Raw genomic sequence first — 21,650 nt, 5'->3', positions numbered from 1 at the left:
TAGTTCTTGATAAGCCATTTGTTGCATGACTGAATGGGTTAAAAAAGGAAAATTAGTAAGCAATTTAACTTAGGGAGTGCTGCCTTACTGATTGTTATGATCCAGTTTGCTACATTGGCTTTAGGTCTGCGAAGTCCTGCATAAGCTATTCTGAGCTTCCTGTTAGTTCAGGTGCTTTTGCCTCTGATAGAGCTTATAAACTAGTCCCACTAAGAAGAGGGCACGAACCCTGTTCAATGCCTTAGTGCCTGGTAGAAGAGAGAGTGCTAATATCCTTTTTTTTCTTCCTAATTCATCTTCTCTCTTATCAAGGTCTTTGTAAAAGGCAGGGTGTGTGTCAGAAGCTGGGTCAGAACTGTGCCAAGTTAAGCACATTGCCTACTGCTTTTAAGAATTCAGCTCCAGTAACTCTGGTCCTAGTGGGAAGGTCTTCCACCATAGCTTATCCACTGGTTAACAATGAGAAAAGTCTGCAAGGTAGGGGTAGTTCTTGGTAGCAGAGTGGAACTGCTTTTGTTCCCTCTCTCCAGCTATCCCGTGAAATATTTCAAACCATGAGGTCAGCGTGCACCAGGAATCAGAGGTAAAGAATAGTGAAAAATGTAGCAGATAGAGACACTCCCCCTGAGCCCATAAAGTACTTTTCTCTTTTCCAAGAGCATGGGTCCTCAGTCTCGGCTCTTTGAATTCAATTCTGTTTTTCCCTTCCAAACCCAGCTTAATGTTGACTTGAAGGAGGAGAATAGAGTCATTTAAGAGTGCCAATACTTACCTTTTTTGGTGGTTATCCTGCAGCATTTTCCCATATCTTTGAGTGCTTTTCAGGGTAGTCTATGCTAATTGTGTAGATCAACATTTCATCTTCCAATGGGAAGAGACAACCCTCCACAGGATCTTATCCCAAATGGGCAAGGTAGGAACATTGCATGTGAGGCCTTTTATTCCCTGCTCCCAACATATCAGATCCTAGTCTCTTACATACATACCTGTTGCTTTATTTCAGCTCTGGTTTAGCTAGTGCAGCCTGATTCCTGTCTTGCTACTGTTTTTTCCTTCCCATGGTCAAAAGTAATAGCCCTACTGCCCCTTTGTTTCAAACCATCTCTTCTAGTAGCTGAACAACCTTTCTTTTCTTACGTTGCACGCGAGAGGTTCTTCCATTCTCATGTTTCAGCACTGAAGCCGTTTTCACTTCTCTATATGGCTGTTGTAACATGGGCAGTGGCAGTACTACAGCTCTGCGTCTTAGATGGCCTATTGTCCTCCCTTCTCAGGTGGGTGAAAGTTCTCTTACACACATACTATCCATTTCTTTTTTTTATTGGATCCCTCTCAGACCACTGTCCTCCTCTGCCATTGAATCATGTAGAAAAGATGAAATTAGCCTTGTTTCCTGAGTGTCTGCAATGCTCTGCTCCAACTGTTTCTGTGCTCTCAAAGTGCCTGGAACCTAAGACTGAAGTCTTTGACTTCCTTCACCAATGCATACAGGATCAAGGATTCCAGGAGCTCTTTGATTCTCAGGAACTTCAGCATATGACAGTCATTAAGCAAGGTTCATCTCCCTTCCCCAGCTTGCAGCCTTGCTCTGTTTATTCTGCATTGATTCCAGGAGTTGAGGCGCAGTAGAAATGTCTATGTTTAATTCTAGTCAAGGGTTTGAGAAAATCATTTTTTTTTAAACCACTCTTCATGGCAGGCTTTTCTCAATTTTCTCTCTCTTTGGAACTTTCTCATTCATGTACTGCAGAGGACTTCCTGTGGAGCTTTCAGAACTTGGCTAAGTAACAGGAGTGAGATAGTTAAATTGTTATAATTCAAACACTTCAGATTTAGTTACTTCAGTGTAAATCTGTGTGGACACAATGTTGAAGAAGACTATTCTGATTCAGTAGTCTTGAAATAAGGCACTATTAAGTGCCCACACAGCCTAGCACCAAAATAATTAAAGGAGGGGGAAGGAATGATTACCCTTGTAGTTATTTTTGTTATAGTTACTGGGTAAATGAGCCCTGTCCTCCTATGTTGGATACATTGCTCTTAGCTTCAGCCTGTCTTTCTCCACAGTTGTACCATGGAGATAATTCAGGCCTCCTTAATCCTTTTCATGTCCCCATCGCCCCCCAGCTGCCTGATGTTCTGGGTTGTCTGTAATTAAATAGCAAGGCTGCAGCTGCACGAGTGCTGAAATGGGTTAGGACTAATTTACCCATGTTCCATATAATGAACCACACAATGTGGCTTGACATGTTTTCTGATACAGCACTGAATATGGTTTGTCCTTGTCTACACTTGGAGTAAAACTATATTCAACAGCAAGTCAGATTCTCCTGCACTGATATCAATGAATGATTTGTTTAGTAAGAGTTAAAAGTAAAGCTAGACACTTCCCATTCACCCAAAGCTTTAAAAGAATGGAAGTTAAGGGGAAAATAATTGTATTTCATTTTCTACTTTTGGACTGACTACAGTGTCCCAAAAACACCAGAAAGTATTTAGTTCCATCACAGAGTGTGTCTATACAGCAAAGTTATTTCAGACTAATGGCCACTACCCCAAAGTAACTTTGCAAGCATCTACACACTGCAACTGCTATTTCAAAATAGCAGACAGCTTTATTCCAGTTTCATAAACCTCATTCGATGAGGAATAGTGTGAATAGGGCCTCTTCCAAAACCACTTATTGCAAAATAAAGGCGCTGTGTAGATGTAGTATTCTGAAAAATGCTCTTATGTGTGGATACACTATTTTGGAATAATTCTTGCTTCTTTTCCTATCGTGTGGATGCATTAGTCTGGAATAGCTTATTTTGGAACATTATCTCCAGACTACAAACTACTACACTCAGTAGTGTAGACATACCCTCAGACATCTAAAACTAGTGCTTAATTTGTGCCAGGGCTGGGTGCCAACACCAGGAGGTGTGGTGGTTCATAAGCGTGGCATCTCTGGGCTTGCTACATCAGTTATGAATGCAAAAATGCTTGACTCCCAGGTTGGCAGTAAGGGCACTTAGAAGTTGCACAGGTACTTTGACGTACCTACCCACGACTACGCAGCATGCCAGCGCTTCAACTTCAAAGTTGCCATGGCAAGAATTAGCCCAATGAAGTGCTGCATATGCACCGCAGCACCTCATCATTATTCCCTGCTCAGGCTGATTAGGGCTAGTGTAGACACAACCTTACTGCGATAAACCTTTTCTGAAGGGCATTTTGTCTTCTGTATGAAACCGCACACCAGCTCTCCTGGAAAACAAGTCACCCAACTTGCTCCCAATATGGGACCTGCCACCCACCCCAAATACCTTGCCTCTTCACAGGCAGCATGGTGTGCGAGCACTGTCACACCCACTCTCATAATGAGGATTGTAAAAATAGATTTCAGTGTGCATGAAGGACAACAGTTATGTAACACAGCAATTAATTTCATGTTGTCTAAATAGATTGTTTGGAAGTGAACATAGGCTGGTTTCCAAGGAAATCAATGCACCATCAGCTCGTGAAGATTAAAGTGCAAGGAATACTTGCAGTCAAACCATTTTAATCCATGTACATCTGTACAATTTATATATATAATATATATATAAAAGTGTACTTGCAGACAGTAACAAAGACAAAACAATATTTTCTATTTATTTAAAAAGCTTTAACCATACAGAAGCAAATCCCAATTATAAATGCATCATTATGCATAGATTTTACTGATTATACCATAGTGCGGACTGCTTTTATTTTTCATCCAAAAATCTATTTAAACTCCAAGAATTCTTAAACATTCTACTGACCTCAGAACTGCTGTCTATTTTAGCAAGACATTGCCCTCCAGCTGAAAACATTGCTCTACAAAAACAAAGTCAAATCTTTAATAAACAATTAAAAGTGCATTAATTGTAAAATTGTGTAAGCATTTCTGAATTTAAGTCAGTGAGAACACCACCCCATGAATTAGCTTGATTGCAAAGTATCTTTGATATTGCAAACTTCAATCTATTTTATTTTGTGCAACTGAATAGCTTACACACTGTGATCTAGTATTCCTGAAATGCCTGCTGCTGTATATTAAAACTATTTTACATTTTTAACTGAGTATGCAATGTTCTTGCTGTATCTTCCCATTCCTGTCTTGCATCAAAATAATTTTACCCAATCAGCCTAAGCCCAGTTTTAAAACAGACATTTTGACACTTCATTGAGTGTCTTATATTTTGCAGGAGACAAATGCCTATTTCATTCTAAACAAGTTCAAAATACTTAGCTTTGTTGTAGCTAAACATAGTTATTTTGCTGTAGATTTGGTTAGCTAAAGTGAGATAGCTAGTCTGCTTAAATGTTCTGGAGAAGAGAAGACTGTCTCTTAAAACATCTGTATCTAATTATATCCATTGAATGACTCCTAGCAAAAAAAAATCAATGAATGGTTTCATAAACAACAGGTGATTAAAGTAAAGGATTTATTGTAATCTGCTTACAGTTGTTTGCAAAGACAGACATAATTTTTGCATAAAGATAAAAACTGCTTTTTAAAATTAATTTAGTGTGTTTTTAATTGTATGAAGTTTCTGTGAATTATGAACTGTACCAACCCAAGATTAAAAGCAATAAGGTACAAAAACAAGAGCAAACGAACAGTTTGTACTGGGACAGGCATTTAATGGTGATGTTTAGAATATGGCTTTGCTATTTTAACCAAGCAAAGTTACTTAGCCGTAGAAAAGGAGCCAGTAACTTTGTTAATATAAAAAGCTGCTCTGGACTGTATTCACCCAAAACTGGGTATTTTGAAATTCCGTTAAGGAAAAAAAAAAAGTAAATGAAAGGATTTCTGACCGTTTCTTTTCTGTAAACAACCATTCTGCAGGCTGCATATTTATCAGGTTGGGCATGTAGCGTTCATACTGCTGTACAGGTTAGTTGATTGTATTTAAGGATCTATCTATGAATTAGACTTTTGAAACTGCAATGATATATGTTGGTATACATTTATATATAAGAAACCCCTCCTCTCTGAATACAGCCTCTACAGGTCACCTATTGCATAAGGCAGGTGTCATTTAAAAAGACAAGCAGTGCTGACTCTGTCTTACATGTGCCGGAAGGACACCTTGGAGTTTTGAATCTCAAAAGGCATGTGAGTTTATTAGATTACTATTTATGACCATGCTACATTGATTGGTCAAGGAAGAGCTAAGGCTCAAAAATTTCACTGTTGCCCAGATACAGCACTTAAGAATCATGACTCTGAAAAATTATTTAATTTAAGTTAGTAGTGATCAGAAAATTTCGTCTGTTTTTTATTCTACTGCAGAATTTTGTATTTATTTACAAATGTGAAAGTCACCCATGAAAGGTGTATTTCCATAGTTTTATCCCATGGTGCTCAGACAAAAATGGATTACCTAAAACAAATGTTTAGATGTAGGTCTGCTTACAATTTTTTACATTACAGTTTTGATTTTATAACAAAGTCCAACCAAGATAATCTGCCACAAACAGCACCTCACCATTCATCCTCGCTAATTAAAATACATCCAATATGCTTACTGTACTGATCTGTATGTTCCCTCAACCACAACTGGAAATTCACTCTCTTAAAGCAGAGGTGACAACTGGACCTTGAAAAGGTTGCACACATTCAATATTAAAAGGAAAAACAAAGAGTTGGGGAAATATTAATTTTTAAAAAGAAAAGAATTTCACATCTTATGATTTCCTTCTATCTCCTTTAGTAAATCGGAGTAGAGGGCAGAAACTCACCATATTGTAAAAGCTGGCAAAAGCTTTTGAGAGACTGTAATGTCTTATTAAATGAAACCACCATAAAGCTGCAAACACAATATAGTGTCATTTCCTACAGAAATATGAAGCAGTATTTCTAAAATGTGCTCGTCACACATACTTGCAAGTGGTAGACAAAAAGGAAGAAAAATGTACAGAAAAATAGAAAGGCTTAAATAGAACTGAAAAAGGTTGTGTGGTTATTTACAACAGAGTGTAAAATGGTAAATTAGATATGATGCTAAAAAAGGCACAGCTTTCCCTTTCTTAAATACACTGTAAACGCTTCATTATGCATGCAGAACATTTCACTTTACAAAAAAAAATTACCTTGTTTGTTTAGACAAAGATAGTACTTAAATAGTCTCCAGCAAAATAGAATTCTTTCAAAAATACTTTCCCATTCATCCTATTAATCCTTAAAGATTTTTTTCTCATTTACAAAAGCTCCTTACACCTTATTTCAGGTCCTTCACAATTTTATACATACAGCAATGTACAGTACAGCAAAAGACTGCAAAAATTATTTGTAAAGCCAGCACGATACTATAAACTGAAACTGAGGCATTTGTTTTTAAATCTTATCCTTTTTAATTAAATAGTAAATGGACACTTAACACAGTGTATTTGCCTATGATGGATAACATAGGATAACAAATGCCACAGGTGGGGATAACAAGTATTCCACACCAAATGTTCTGTTATTATTTTACACTTTCGTTTTTCTATATATATTTTTTTTTACAAGAAAGGAATATTAATGCCCCATATTGACTTTACGTTTATGTGCAAACCAAGGGGTAAGCTTTAAAAAGTTTGCATTAGTCCTTGAACCCTTTTAAAACAAGCAAACAATACCAGAAACTACATGGCATATTCAAAACTTCCATCTGTTAAAATATCAAAATCAAAGAGTTATTGACTAGATATGGCTTTTCATCCAGAGGAACAGGAACATTTTTTAAGTGTTGGGAATAAAGGGGTGATTTCCAAATATCTAGGTCTTGCCAAATCCAGATCAACTGTTTTCCAAACCCTTCACATGATTTTAGACTAGTCAGAGGCTGCTGAACAAGTGTGAAGTAGCACATTTAAAATGTGGTTTCTTGGGTCCTTCATGGGTGTGGAATAACATAAGGAAACTTAAGGCAAAGTTCTTCTATTAAGACATTTGTCATCACTTCCTGTGAAAGTACAGTGGTTTGGCATTTCCAGACTCCACCTTTGGTAACTGATCACTGATGATTTCCACCAGCATGGCTGGAAACTCCACTTTCAGTGCCTGAGACTCTCGGAAAGTGTAGAAACAGAATTCTAACAAGTCACTAACAAGCTGAAATGCAAAAAACACAGGATTATTAGAAAGTTTGTAAAATGAATTCTGCACACACATTTTCAAGAGCAGTACCTTGGAATATTATCAAGAAGAAACATCTCTACTGTTTCCTTTTCAGGAACAAAAAAAAAAAAAAAACACAATCATGAGTGCTGCTTAACCAATACAGTCAAAATCAGCAAATGGGGATTGGAGCAACACCATGCAGAGATTTTGAATAACTGCACTTTAAAAGCTATTTCACTAAAGGCCCATTAACCTGCATTCAACGTGTGGGTGCACAATGCTTATTAAAATACATCCTTCTGTTCTTGCCCTCAGTCCTTAAGAAACTTTGAGGAAAATCTACCAATATTTTTTGCATCTAATTTCCAGGTGATCAAATATCCAGTACATCAAATAATTTGGTTAATTTTACTGAGTTAAACAGAAGGCCCAATCTAGCACTTTTCCTGAAATAGTCAAGTTTTGCCTGATGAGGAATGAACACTCAGGCCTTGTGCATAGTACTGAGCTGACAGAGGTCTGTAGTATTCATGTTTATATGTGCATGCACGTGCTAATATATAAAGCTACAACATTTAAAATGTAGCTACTTTTATCCATTTCTCTTTCCCTCAGTTTACTTCATTCAGATCACTACCACAATGGCAACATTCAGAGAAATAAACACTTTTCCAGCCTTCTCACAAAATTATTTGTAATTGCCTTCCCATTTTTAAGGGTTGCAGCTTTCATTATATAAATATATTCTACTGTTAATGCCATACTGTGGCAGTGGGAATGGATTATTACAGTTTTATATATGAAGATTTCATGATTGCCCTAAATGGATTAAGGGCAAAGGTGTATTTTCTGTAAAACTTCAACTACAGTACTCCACGTGTCTAGCTGAAAGTTGCATCTTATAACTCATATTTTTCAATGATCACTAACTAGTGAGGTGACACATAGGGATAACCTTAATGCCGATCTCTCAAAAATCAACTTTCTGTGGCTGCCATTTTGAAATCCCAATGGAACATGTCCCCAACAGCATTTTAGGCCAGGATGCCAAAAGAGAAACAAACATCTTTAACATTTTGGCAATGGAAAAAAAACCGAAACAAATACAGCCCAAAGCTTTGACGACTCTTGACTGCCGGTCTCAAATTTCCTTTTGCGCACAGATTTTTCTTCACTGCAGATAAGATTCTTCATTTCAGTTTATACATGCATTTATGAATGCTGTGGCCCCCTTCTTGCACTGTATTTAGCTCTCTGGCTGGGAGACATTTTAAAATGAGATTTTTTTTCTGTCTTGTAATATGTACCATGATAAAAAATAATCACAACTGCAGTTTATCTTTTCTGTAGAAAAGATGGGCTGGGAGGCAGCTAGACATCTAAAAGAAGCTTTACTGGTACAAATGCCCTTTAGTAGTAGTGATGCTAATGCCACAAAGCTAGACCCAATTCCCAACTCACACTGAGGCAGGCTTTCAATCTAAGGCTATGTCTACACTAGCCCCTGCCTTTCAAAAGGAGGTTGCTAATGCAACACTTCAGGATATGCTAATGAGGCACTGCCATGAATATACAGCACCTCATTAGCATAATGGCAGCCACAGCACTTCAAAAGTGCCACTTTTGAATTGCACGCCCCCTCCCATAGATGGGGGTCCTTCAAAAGGACCCCCTAGTCTTTGAAAGCCCCTTATTCCTAAAACCAAATAGGAATAAGGGGCTTTTGAAGACTGGGAGGGCGGGTCCTTTCGAAAGGCCCCTGTCTACACAGGCAGTGCGCAATTCAAAAGTAGCACGGCTGCCATTATGCTAATGAGGTGCCGCATATTCATGGCAGCGCCTCCTTAACATCCCCCTTTCGAAAGGTGGGGGCCAGTGTACACATAGCCTAAATGTTATTTTTAGATCGTGCATAACCTGCTTATACAGACTGGTAGTAAAGGAAGAAACAATAGCAGTAATGTTAGAAAAAGATAGGTATTTCAAAAATAGCTACTGTCTAATAATCTCTTAAAGTATTAATAATATATTATTAAGTCATCTATGATTTCTGCCTTGGACTGTCTGGCATCTCTTGTCATAGAGTCAGAATGAAGTGGACAAAATAACAGAATAGATTTGGGCTCCTAGTTTTTGCCAGAAAACAAGAGATCTGAATCTTGGTCTGAGTTAGCACATTTTCCTACTGCAGTTCATTAAATCATTGTTCCCCATGGCCAGGCACATCTGGCTTTGTACTTCCACATATCTTCATTGCTGTATGTGCTGCTTCACTGAACAAAAAAGCGACAGAATAGTCCATTAAAAATACCTTGTTTTTTAGCTCAATATTAAAGTCATGTGATAAAAGTTATGCACAAATTATTTCCTCTCCCTTGTGTGACTGCATTATGATAGACTTTGATTACATGGTCAAATTCTCACACCATAACGTACAGTTTTTATATATGCTTATATGCACATTTTCATTACTGTGTATAAATACTTATGCCATATAGACCCCATATACTAAGCTCTAAAAGACAGAGTGAGAGGTAATAATCCTACAGAGCCCTACCTCATTTTGAGCATCACTTATTTATATTCTTACCAGCACATGTGTAAGAAAAATGTGTATTATATTCTATAATGTAAGGGATCATGTAATTAAAGATTCTATAGCAGGCATGTATCCAAGTGGGAACACTTCAACCTTTGCATGGAATTTGCAGATCCCTGACTCCAACACGTTTTACCGATTTACACTGGACTCTCTTTATCTTATTTGAAAGCTATTAGGGCTGAATTGAAAGAGAGAAAGTAAAAATGCTGCTAAATCAGAATTTTCCATTCTCTTTGGGGGGGAGGGGCATGTCCACAGAAAAAGAAATGCAACATTAAACTACTTTTCCAGGTGCCTAGCGTGGATTTGGGAAGGAAACAATACTAGGCATTTCCTTTTCCACACTTCCCTGTATGGATGCTGTGGAGAAGTCTATGGAGGACCCAGGAATGGAGAGGAGTGTCTAGAAATACGTGACTCTTCCCTTCCACATGGGTGCCCCCTGATCCCACATTAATGAAAAACATTCAAATACCACACCGAAGAAAGCAGTCAAAGAACCTGTGTTGTAGTTAAGCAAAGTCTGTAACACTCAGTTTTTTTTTTTCAGAAAGCTGAGTGCAAACTAATTTGAGTAGCTATTAGCTGCTCAGTCACTTTTCAGCATAATGGTGCATACCAGCAGGAGACTTGGAAATACTGAATTTTAAATACAATCCACACTGTATGTATTGTGGGAAGTGCACCACCATGCTAAGCTTTTTCTTGTAAGTGGATATAATTTTTTACCCTGATTTTTCCTAGGTTGGATTTATTTCATTTCTACTTGTCCCCTATATTACAGACCTCACCCTGGATCATGGCTCCCCCCTCCTTGTAAATAAAGTCTATTGTGTATGTGAAACACACAACGCAAAATGACACAATGGAAGAGAAGAGAGTTGGGTGCAAAGATAAAGCAATAATTAGAAGATAGTTGAACAAAGGAAATCTAATGAAAGGGTTGAAGTTTGAAAAGTACCAGCATGTTACTGTATAGGGAAATATGAACTTTGTCTAATTTGGCTTTCAATATTTTCACAATTTTCTTGCAAATATACAAGTAATTCTGCTAACAAAAGGACAAACTTTATCAACACCAGTCAATAAACTATAGGGTCACTTTAATGTCACGTAGAACTTTAAAATGCATAGCAGATGTCATATCTTCTACATAAAGATGGTGAAACACACAAGGAGCAAACATTTGGAAATTCAGTGTGTTCATTAAACAGAGATTCTATTACACCATCCTGATTTTTTTTTACACACACATGGCACACAAAGGTAAAATGACAGATGTTTCCCTTTTTCAGGAAAACATATACTGCTTTTCAATAGCCATCATTTTGAAAAGTTGGAGGAAAGCTATTATTACAAATATTGTACAGAAAATGAACAAAAATAAAAACTGAAGGCAACTAGGACTACACCATACCTATCCTGTCTACTTCTTCACCATACACAGAAAATATAGGCTTAACTCTGCCCCTGCAACGATGATGCTTTTCAGCAATCTCTCAATCAAATCTTAGCATGCAAGGTTTCATGTAACTGAGCATATGTCTTGTTAAGCTTTGGAGAAGTCCCCATCCTTGGAAGCTGTTAAAAACAAGTTGGGCAGACATCTGTCAGGAGTGATCTGTTTGTGCCAGTGGTGACCTGGGGTAGAATCTGAGAGAGGAGTGATAGAGGACTGGCATACCTATTAGAGATGTGGTTTTAGAGCACTCTCTGTCATGCAAGCTGGTTGTATTGCCAGTTGGCAAGTTTGTGTAGCCAGAGGGAGGAGTTGAAGATATAAACTGATTTATTTATCCTTTCCTTGATTTTTAAGGTAGTAGATCTACTTTTGCAGACCAACCTTAACTGCCACACAACACAGAGTTTGTATTGCATACTTATAATTTAACCTGGGGACAAAACTATAGCTGTCCCTTTAACAACAAATGAGGGGAAAAAATTGCTAGAATGAGCAGTCTTGTACAGGTGTTCAGTCCCATCAATATAGATATGAAAAATGAGAATACCTGAGAAGTGGCTGTTGCTCAAGGCAGGGAGATGGGCTGGGTGACTTTAAGGAACTTCTCCAACCCTAGCACCTATGATTCCACGATTCTGCTCTGTCTCAATATTTAAAAATGCAACGGTCCTGTACAAAAGTGTGAGCATGTATTCATTTTATCAATAATGCTGGCACTTGCACTTAGACACAAACACATTTAAACAATATTTTACCTATAATTTCAAAATACAGCAGATTTTTGCATCTCAGCTTTAAATTTTTAGTTAGCTGATTAAGCGCGGAAGACATTGGGAGTCAGGTAGTAGGGAGACTGGAGTTCGTAATAAGCCTGGTTGGGCAAGGAGACTAGGATAGGATGAGAAGGTTGAATCGTGGAAACTGGGACATGGCAGGCAAAGACAACTGGTCTCTAACAAGTATCCAGGGGTAGGGAAGGGCCACAGCAGGATGGGGCAGGCACAGGTTTGAGGGGATTAGGCAGAAGTGGTTAAATTAGGGGAAATGGGAAGAAGCATTTGTGCCCAGTACAGCACATATCTCTACCACAGAGCTCCTACGTAGCACGTTCACTTGAACCAAACTTTTCAGAGGGCCCCAGCCTCATTCAGTGCACGGGATAAACCCGCTCTGGAATGAAGGAGGGCTATGCAGTAAAGAAGGCTGGTGCCTTTAGGATCCTTGATTCACTTGTTGCAGAAATAAAAAGCTATGTAGTGAATGCCCAGGGGGTAACAGGAAAAGAAAAGAAAGGAAAGGAGAGTCTCATGGTTAAGGCTGTTAATGGACTCTGTCCCCACCTCTGCCACAGAGTTCTGACATAAGGCTAGACAAGTCGTTTAAACCCATCTTTTCACGCATGGTTACTAACTGCATGCCCAAATTTAGTCCCTTGAGCTTAATTTGCAGAAGTGCTGAGGGCTCACAGCTGCAACCAAAGCCAATGGAAGATGCACTTGAAAACCTACAGTGCTGTTAACAAGGTGTCCCAAACTGAGCACCCAACATAGTGGGAACACTTAGAACATAAGAATGGCCATACTGGGTCAGACCAAAGGAGGTGAACCGAAGACAATGATCAAGCGATTTGTCTCCTGCCATCCATCTGCCGCCTTCGACAAAAGCCTAGGCACCATACCTTACCCCTTCCTAATAGCCATCTATGGACCTAACCTCCAAATATTTATTGAGCTCTTTTTTAAACCCTGTTAGAGTCCTGGCCTTCACAGCGTCCTCTGGTAAGGAGTTCCACAGGTTGACTCTGCACTGTGTGAAGAAAAACTTTTTTATTAGTTTTGAACCTGCTAACCATTAATTTCATTTGGTGTCCTCGAATTCTTATATTGTGTGAACAAGTAAATAACTTTTCTGTATTCACTTTCTCCACACCATTCATTATTTTATATACCTCTATCATACCGCCCCCCAGTCACCTCTTTTCTAGACTGAAAAGTCCCAGTGTCTCCAGCCTCTCCTCATATGAGACCCGTTCCAAACCCTTAATCATTTTAGTTGCCCTTTTCTGAACCTTTTCTAATGCCAATATATCTTTTTTGAGGTGAGGAGACCACATCTGCACGCAGTACTCAAGATGTGGGCATACCATAGTTTTATGTAGGGGAAGTAAGATATTCTTCATCTCATTTTCTATCCCTTTTTTAATTATTCCTTACATCCTATTTGCTTTACTGACTGCTGCTGCACACTGTGTGGATGTTTTCAGAGAACTATCCACTATAATTCCAAGATCCCTTTCCTGATCCATTGTAGCTAAATTTGCCCCCATCATATTGTATGTATAATTGGGGTTATTTTTCCCAATGTGCATTACCTTACACTTACCCACGTTAAATTTCATTTGCCATTTTGCTGCCCAATCAGTTTGCTGAGATCTTTTTGAAGTTCTTCACAGTCTGCTTTGGTTTTGACTATCCTGAACAGTTTGGTGTCATCTGCAGACTTTGCCACCTCACTGCTTACCCCTTTCTCTAGATCATTGACGAATAAGTTGAACAAGATTGGTCCCGGGACTGACCCTTGGGGAACGCCACTAGTTACCCCCTTCCATTGTGAAAATTTACCATTTATTCCTACCCTTTGTTTCCTGTCTTTTAACCAGTTCCCAATCCATGAAAGGATCTTTCCTCCTATCCCATGACCACCTAATTTACATACAGCAACGAAGGGTCCTGTAGCACCTTATAGACTAACAGAGAAGTTTTGAGCATGAGCTTTCGTGAGCACAGACTCACTCACAGGACCCTTTGTTGCTGTTACAGATCCAGACTAACACGGCTACCCCTCCAATACTTGACACTAATTTACATAATAGCTTTTGGTGAGGGACCATGTCAAAGGCTTTCTGGAAATCTAAGTATACTACGTCTACTGGATCCCGCCCCTCCCCCGTCCCGTCCGCATGCTTGTTAACCCCTTCAAAGAACTCTAATAGATTAGTAAGACGCGACTTCCCTTTACAGAAACCATGTTGACTTTTGCTCAACAAATCATGTTCTTCTACGTGTCTGACAGTTTTATTCTTTACTATTGTTTCTACTAATTTGCCCGGTACTGACGTTAGACTTACCGGTCTATAATTGCTAGGGTCTCCTTTAGAGCCCTTTTTAAATATTGATGTTATATTAGCTGTCTTCCAATCATTGGGTACTGAAGCTGATTTAAAGGATAGGTTACAAACCACCGATAATAGTTCCCCCATTTCACATATGAGTTCTTTCAGAACCCTTGGGTGAATACCATCCGATCCCGGAGACTTGTGACTGTTTAGCTTATCAATTAGTTCCAAAACCTCCTCTAATGACACTTCAATCTGGGACAGTTCCTCAGATTTGTCACCTGTAAAGGATGGCTCAGATTTGGGAATCTCTCTAACATCCTCAGCCATGAAGACTGAAGCAAAGAAATCATTTAGTTTTTCCGCAATGGCATTATCTTACTTGATTGCTCCTTTTATGTCTGTATCATCCAGGGGCCCCACTGCTTTTTTAGCAGGCTTCCTGCTTCTAATGTACTTAAGAAAATATTTTACTATTGTTTTTTGAATTTATGGCTAACTGTTCCTCAAAATCATTTTTGGCTTTTCTTATTACATTTTTACATTTAATTTGGCACTGTTTATGTTCCTTTCTATTTTGATCACTAGAATTTGACTTCCACTTTTTAAAAGATGCCTTTTTATCTCTCACTGCCTCTTTTACATGGTTGTTAAGCTATGGTGGCTCTTTTTCAGGTCTCTTACTGTGTTTTTTAATTCGGGGTATACATTTAAGTTGGGCCTCTAATATAGTATCTTTGAAAAGTTTCCATGCAGCTTGCAGGGATTTTACTCTAGTTACTCTACCTTTTAATTTCTGTTTAACTAACCTCCTCATTTTTGTGTAATTGCACTTTTTGAAATTAAATACCAGAGTGTTGGACTGTTGAGGTGTTCTTCACAACACAGGAATATTAAATTTTATTATGTTATGGTCACTATTTCCAAGTGGTCCGGTAATAGTTACCTCTTGGACCAAATCCTGTGTTCCACTCAGTACTAAATCAAGAATTGCCTCTCCGACTGTAGGTTCCTATACCAGCTGCTCCAAGAAGCAGTCATTTAAGGCATCAAGCAATTTTCTCTCTGAATCCCTTCCTGAGGCGACATGTACCCAGTCAATATGGGGATAACTGAAATCCTCCATTATTACTAAGTTTTTTATTTTGATAGCCTCTCCAATCTCCCTGAGCATTTCAGCATCACTATCACTGTCCTCATCAGGTGGTCGATAATATATCCCTAGTGCTATATTCCCATCAGAGGAAGGAACTGCTATCCATAGTGATTATATGGAACATTTTGATTCATTTAGGATTTTTATTTCGTTTGATTCTATATTATCTTTCACATACAGTACCACTCCGCCACCCGCTTGACCCATTCTGTCCTTCCGATATATTTTATATTTCGGTATGATAAGTGTCCCACTGATTGTCCTTATTCCACCAGGTTTCCGTGATGCCTATTATGTCAATCTCCTCCTTTGATATGAGGTACTCTAGTTCACCCATCTTATTAGACAGACTTCTAGCATTTGTCTAAAAGCACTTTAAAAAACTACCACTATTCATATGCCTGCCCTTCCCTGACATATTGGATTCTTTTATATGTGATTTTTTCTCATCTGATCTGGCCCATACTTTATCATCTCCCTTCTTCTCTTTCTGACTGAATTCTAGAGAATCTCTATCAATGGAGTCTCCCCTAAGAGAAGTCTGTCTGATCCACATGCTTCTCTGCACCAATCGGCTTTCCCCCATCTCTTAGTTTAAACACTGCTCTACGACCTTTTTAATGTTTAATGCCAGCAGCCTGGATCCACCTTGGTTTTGGTGGAGCCCATCCTTCCTGTATAGGCTCCCCCTACCCCAAAAGTGTCCCAAGTTCCTAATAAATCTAAACTCTTCTTCCCTACACCATCGTCTCATCCACGCATTGAGACTCTGAAGTTCTGCCTGACTACCTGGCCTGGCATGTGGAACTGGAAGCATTTCTGAGAATGCCACCATAGAGGTCCTGGATTTCAGTCTCCTTCCTAGCAACCTAAATTTGGCCTCCAGGACATCTCTCCTACCCTACCCTATGTCATTGCTACGTACATGCACCACGACCACTGGCTCCTCCCCACTACTGCATGTAAGTCTGTCTAGATGCCTGGAAAGATCCGCAGCCTTCACACCAGGCAGGCAAGTCACCATACAGTTCTCCCGGTCATCAGAAACCCAACTATTTATATTTCTAATGATCAAGTCACCCACTACTAACACCTGCCTCTTCCTAACAACTGGCGTTCCCTCCCCCGGAGAGGTATCCTCAGTGTGAGAGGGTACCATAGTACCCTCTGGAAGGAGGGTCCCAACTATGGGATGGTTTCCTTCTGCCCCCATTGACTGCTCTCCTTCCCTGAGCCTTTCATCCTCCTTAACAGCATCGGGGCTGTCAGTTTGGAGGTGGGACAGCCCTACGTCGTCCTGGAAAGCCTCATTAACATAGCTCTCTGCCTCCCTTAGCTCCTCCAGTTCAGCCACCCTGGTCACCAAAGCCCGCATTCGGTATCTGAGGGCCAGGAGCTCCTTGCACCAAGTGCACACATGCGCCACCCACCCACACAGTAGGCAATCATACATATTACACTCGACGCAATGAACAGGATAGACCCCGCTCTGCTGCTGGTCTTCTGCCTCCATTTCCTCCTGATTTAATTTAATTCTATATGGGGTTTTTAAGTAAAAGTTTCAGATTGGGATGTTATAAAAGATTTAAGGACATTAGAAGTAACTAGCGCCCTCTAAACTCCCCTCTCAAAACTCCCGCCTGTTAGCAGTCACCCTGGTCACAAGCGCCCTGGTCGCTTGCTAGCAGGGTTTAAAAGGCTCTGGCCTTCCTGATAGCCCCTCCCTCTGGCTAGAGCTCAGCCAATCAGCACATAGATTTTAGATTTCAAACCTAATCAAGGCTCACAGCTTCCATCTGCCAGCCTGAGCACACGGCCTTTCAAACAGACAGCTCAGCACTCCAAACTCCAAACAAACAAACACAAGCCCAGAATCCCCAAACACAAACACCCACACACTCTAGACAGCCACTTACCTGAAGGTGCTGTAGTTTGCCCCCTCCTTCACCAGGAGAGCCCCTCTCAAAACTCCTGCCTGTTTGCAAGAGCCCCGGTCGCACTGGCATTAATCTGTTTCTCTCAGACCTCCCATCAGTAAAATGGTGATAACAATAGGGCTTATTACTCAACTTTCTCTTCTGTCATAGTCTTCTGGCCTTCTTGTTTCTCATCGATATTTATTTAGTCAAACTTCTTCTGTCCCCCACAACCTTTATTTGAATTTTGTTACATCTTAGCATGTCCGTCACTTCTTCTACATCAATCATGGAAAAGTAAAGTTGGAAGACAACCCAAGAAGTCACAAAGTCCAGCCTTCTGCACTGTGGCAGGACCAAGTAAACATCGATCAATTTCTGACAGATGTCTGCCCAACTTGTTTTCAACACCTTCCAAGGATGGGGACTTCTCCAAAGCTTAACAAGCCTTATAATTATGAGTTTTTGCTAATATCAAACAAAAATCTCTCTTGCTACAGATTAAGTCCCATGTATTGGAAGACTTATCACATCTTCTTTTTTCAAAACTAAACATGGGTGTGTTTTTTTAAAGAAAACCTTTACTAGCAGGTCAGGTTTTCTAAACTCTTCTATCATTTGTGTTGCTCTCCAATTTGTCAGTACTCCAGCTGAGACCTCATCAGCATTTAGCAGAGCAAGACAATTGCCTCCCGTGTCTTACATGTTTTACCCCCGAGAGAATTCTGCACCAAAGAGTAAAAAATTCTGCACACTGTATTTCAAAATTCTCCAAAATTCTGTATATTTAATGTGTCAAAATACCTGTCAGCAGCTCTGTGAGTAACAACACACACACACTCTCCGCACCCACAAGCGGAGAGTTAAAGAAACCCCTGCAACAACCAGGTCCTCCTTCCTCTGGCCAATGAGCCAGATACTTGCACAACCTGTTCCCTTAGAGTCCTGCCTCAGGGCAAGCCCCCTGTTCAAATACTCACTCCCCTGCAGTCCAGACACACACACTTTCCTCACCCCCACCCTCCAGCCAGCCACAAAGCACCCCTCCTGCCCAGATGCCTGCACTCCCCTGCTTCCAGAGCCCAAATGCATGCCCCCTCCCAGTCGAGATATCTGACCTCCTACTCCAGAGTCCAGCTGCGCGACACACCCCCAGCTGAGACACCTGCATGCCCCCTTCTCCAGAGCCCAGCTGCAGGGCTCTCCCCCTGCCCAGACACCCACACCCCCAAGTCTCTAGAGCCCAGCGTGAGCCCATCACCCATCCAAGACAAGTGCACTTCCTTCCCCCTCTCACCTTAAAGCACAGCCACAGGACACCCTCAGCCCAGATACTAGCACTTCCTCCTCACCCAGAGCCCAGTAATCCAGAGACAGAAACAACGTTGCTGGGTTCTGGGCTTGTATGCAATTTCCAGCATGCTGTCTCCTTCCTTCAGCGCATGTTGGGAACCCTTCAGGTTCCACCCGCCCCTCCCCTGCACTCTCTTCTACTTGCAAACTGGGCTCTATAGGTGCAGCAGCCCGCAGTGGTGGCCACTAGCTCTGCAGCCCGTTTCTGTAGGGGGAAAAGGAAATCCTGAGCAGACCATTACTTTCTGCACCGATTCTGCATTCTTCGATTGTGCCGAAGTCCCCCAACATGTATTTATACACCCAGCATCTTATTCGCCATTTTTATAGTTTCATCATACTGATCAGCCATATTCAGTTTGTGGTCCACTGTAACCTCCCAAATCCTTCTCAGAAGTACAATCAGCTAGTCTGTTGTTCCCAGTTTTGTAGTTATGTATTTTGATTTTTCCTTTCTAACTGATGTACCTGGCACTGGCCTTTACTGAACTTCTCCATTTTGCAGAATAAAGACCAATTCTCCAATTTGTCAAGGCTGTTTTAAACCTGTCCTCAAACGTGCTTGCAACTCCTCCCAGCTTAATCGCATCTGTAAATTTTATAAGTATATGATCTCCTCCATTATCAAATTATTAATGAATATATTGACTAGAACTGAACACAAGACTAACCCCTGCAGGACCGCACCAGATACACCCTCCCAATTTGACAAATTTTTTGAACTGTTCTTTTGAGTACAACCTTTCAGCCAATAATTTAGCACTCACCTTAAAGTAATTTCATCTACACCACATTTCCCTAATTTACTTCTGACAAACAGTTTTAGTAAATCAAGTTATATCACTTCTATTGCCCTAACTTCCCACCCACCACTCTAGCAAATTCTAGCAAAGGTAGTTAAACCAGAACTGTATTATCATCCAGGTGCTTACTAATCAATGTTTTATTAGTTTGCTCCAATAGCTTTCCAGATATTCCAGTTAGACTGATGGGTCTCTAATTCCCCATATCCTTCTTGTTCCCCTTTTTAAAGGAGAGTCTTGATTTTACTATTCCACTGGTGCCACATACACTGGTTATAGCCAAAACATAATATCATTTAAGTAAAATTATAGAGTTCCTAGAAAAATACAGGAAATTAAAATGTTAAGATAACACTGCATTCATCATTTACATGACAAAGCACTCTGGCAAGATGACATCAGCTTCTCAGCTCTGATTTCCTTGTATTGTTGGTTTTTTAAACAGGTTCAATATTATTAAGCTGTTCTGGCTAGCCACTTCATGTAAAAACTTAGAACTCTGCTTACACAACAGATTGAATGTGAATAACTTTCTAACTTGCCTAAATAAGGCCAATTTGTTAGATAAGCAAGAATTTTAGAGCAAGTCTAATGAAAGGCAGACAAGTTTTCATCTACGTTAAGAATGTTAAGGTTGCAAAGGCAAGCATACAAAAGTTAGGAAATTTTGTACTTACGGTTGTCTGTGATACCCTAATTCTATCCTTTTGTGAACATACGTAATGGTATTTGCCTGTTACATAATCACACACTAATATTTCCAGAGAACACCATAGTGTGAAGGTTGGAAGCACAAAGGAACAGAGTTACGAGTTCACGTGCAACAATAAAAATGGCATTTCCCAACTTTTCCATGCTTGACTTTGTACCCTAATTAATGTTTTTAACACAGCTTTTGTTTTTGTAATACAGTAAACCCTCAAAATGTGCAATTTCAAGTTGTGCTTAACTTGCATTAACACAAGTTAAGCATAACTCAAAATCCCACTCCCCTCAGCCTCAGCTCAACCCCCAGGCGGCCCCAGTTCAAATCCCCCACCACCTCGCGCAGCACCAGTTCAACACCCCCCACCCACCCCCGGCCCCAGTTCAAACCCCTCGCAGCCTGGCTCCAGCTCACCACCCCTGCGAGTGACTCTGGCTCAAACCCCCCAGCCCCAGTTAACCTCCTCCCCCGCCCCCCCCCTTGCAGCCCTAACCTACCCCAGGCTTAATCCCTCTGCCCTGTTCCCATGGCCCCAACCCACCACCAGAGTTAACACTCCCCAGCTGCTCCCCTAACCCAAGACTTACTTTTCAAAAGGAGTTCCAGGTGCTCTTGCTGCTTCCCCAGCTGCAGAACATCCATTCCGCCAGGGAAAAAAGCCGCCCCGACTTACCAAAAATTCGAGTTATGCGAGGGTGCATTGGAATGCAATCCTCGCATAACTCGAGGGACTACTTTATATAGAAGATAACTCTCCTATACTGACATAGATATCCTTAGATAGATAGATTCACTTTACCCTATATAAAAGGGAGTCACTTTTGCAGTAATCAAGGAGCCAGAAGGCCTGTGTTAAACTAGCCCCTTTCTTTAACTTACACCTTTAAACACAGACCAAGGTCGGCAATATTTCCAAGACAAAGTACTGAAATTTGACCTTTTGACCTCTATGCGTGGTCTGAGTGCCAGTGATACTTTTTAAAGTCAGTAGTAGTCCTACTGACAACAGCTTCATTAACACATAAATTAAGATGCAGAGCTTTACTGTTTATCTGGTGGTTGGTAGCATTAGATGCTCTTGTGAATCTACAGGTGACATGGCTTTGAGCAAGCTACAGGCTGCATGGGGGAGGAGGGGCAGGGCTGAGCTCCCACCTCCCATACCAATGAAAATCAGCTCACATGCCACTGTTGGCACCCATGACAGGGGCTGCTGACCCCAATATAGACCATCATTTAAATTACAGTAACTGAAATTTAGTAGATATATATAGTTTAAATTAAAAGAAGGGAATGCAAGCAGCTATATAACATCACACTGCACTGAGAATTTGTTATTTCATTTTATCCCATTCCTCTCTCCCTGATTTCTACCCTGTATAAGCAGTATTTTATAAAGGAAGTGCTAATACCACCT

General features: G+C 40.3%; 1 protein-coding gene across 3 annotated transcripts in view; it reads right to left on the bottom strand.

The window, feature by feature from the left end:
- Positions 1-10: 10 nt before the first annotated feature.
- The window catches only part of NR3C2 (nuclear receptor subfamily 3 group C member 2), a 313,415-nt gene continuing 291,775 nt past the window's right edge, over positions 11-21,650 (bottom strand). For all 3 annotated transcript variants that reach the window (XM_074993201.1, XM_074993199.1, XM_074993200.1), the window contains exon 9: positions 11-7,111. In XM_074993201.1, the coding sequence (XP_074849302.1) occupies positions 6,956-7,111 (156 nt within the window). In that variant the 3' untranslated portion in view covers positions 11-6,955. The remainder of the gene's footprint in view (positions 7,112-21,650) is intronic.

The sequence above is a fragment of the Carettochelys insculpta genome, chromosome 4 (genome assembly GCF_033958435.1).
Source record: "Carettochelys insculpta isolate YL-2023 chromosome 4, ASM3395843v1, whole genome shotgun sequence".
In the NCBI taxonomy this organism is placed as follows: domain Eukaryota; kingdom Metazoa; phylum Chordata; order Testudines; family Carettochelyidae; genus Carettochelys; species Carettochelys insculpta.
Note: the sequence above shows the minus strand (reverse complement) of the source record. Positions and strands in the feature narration are given on the sequence as shown.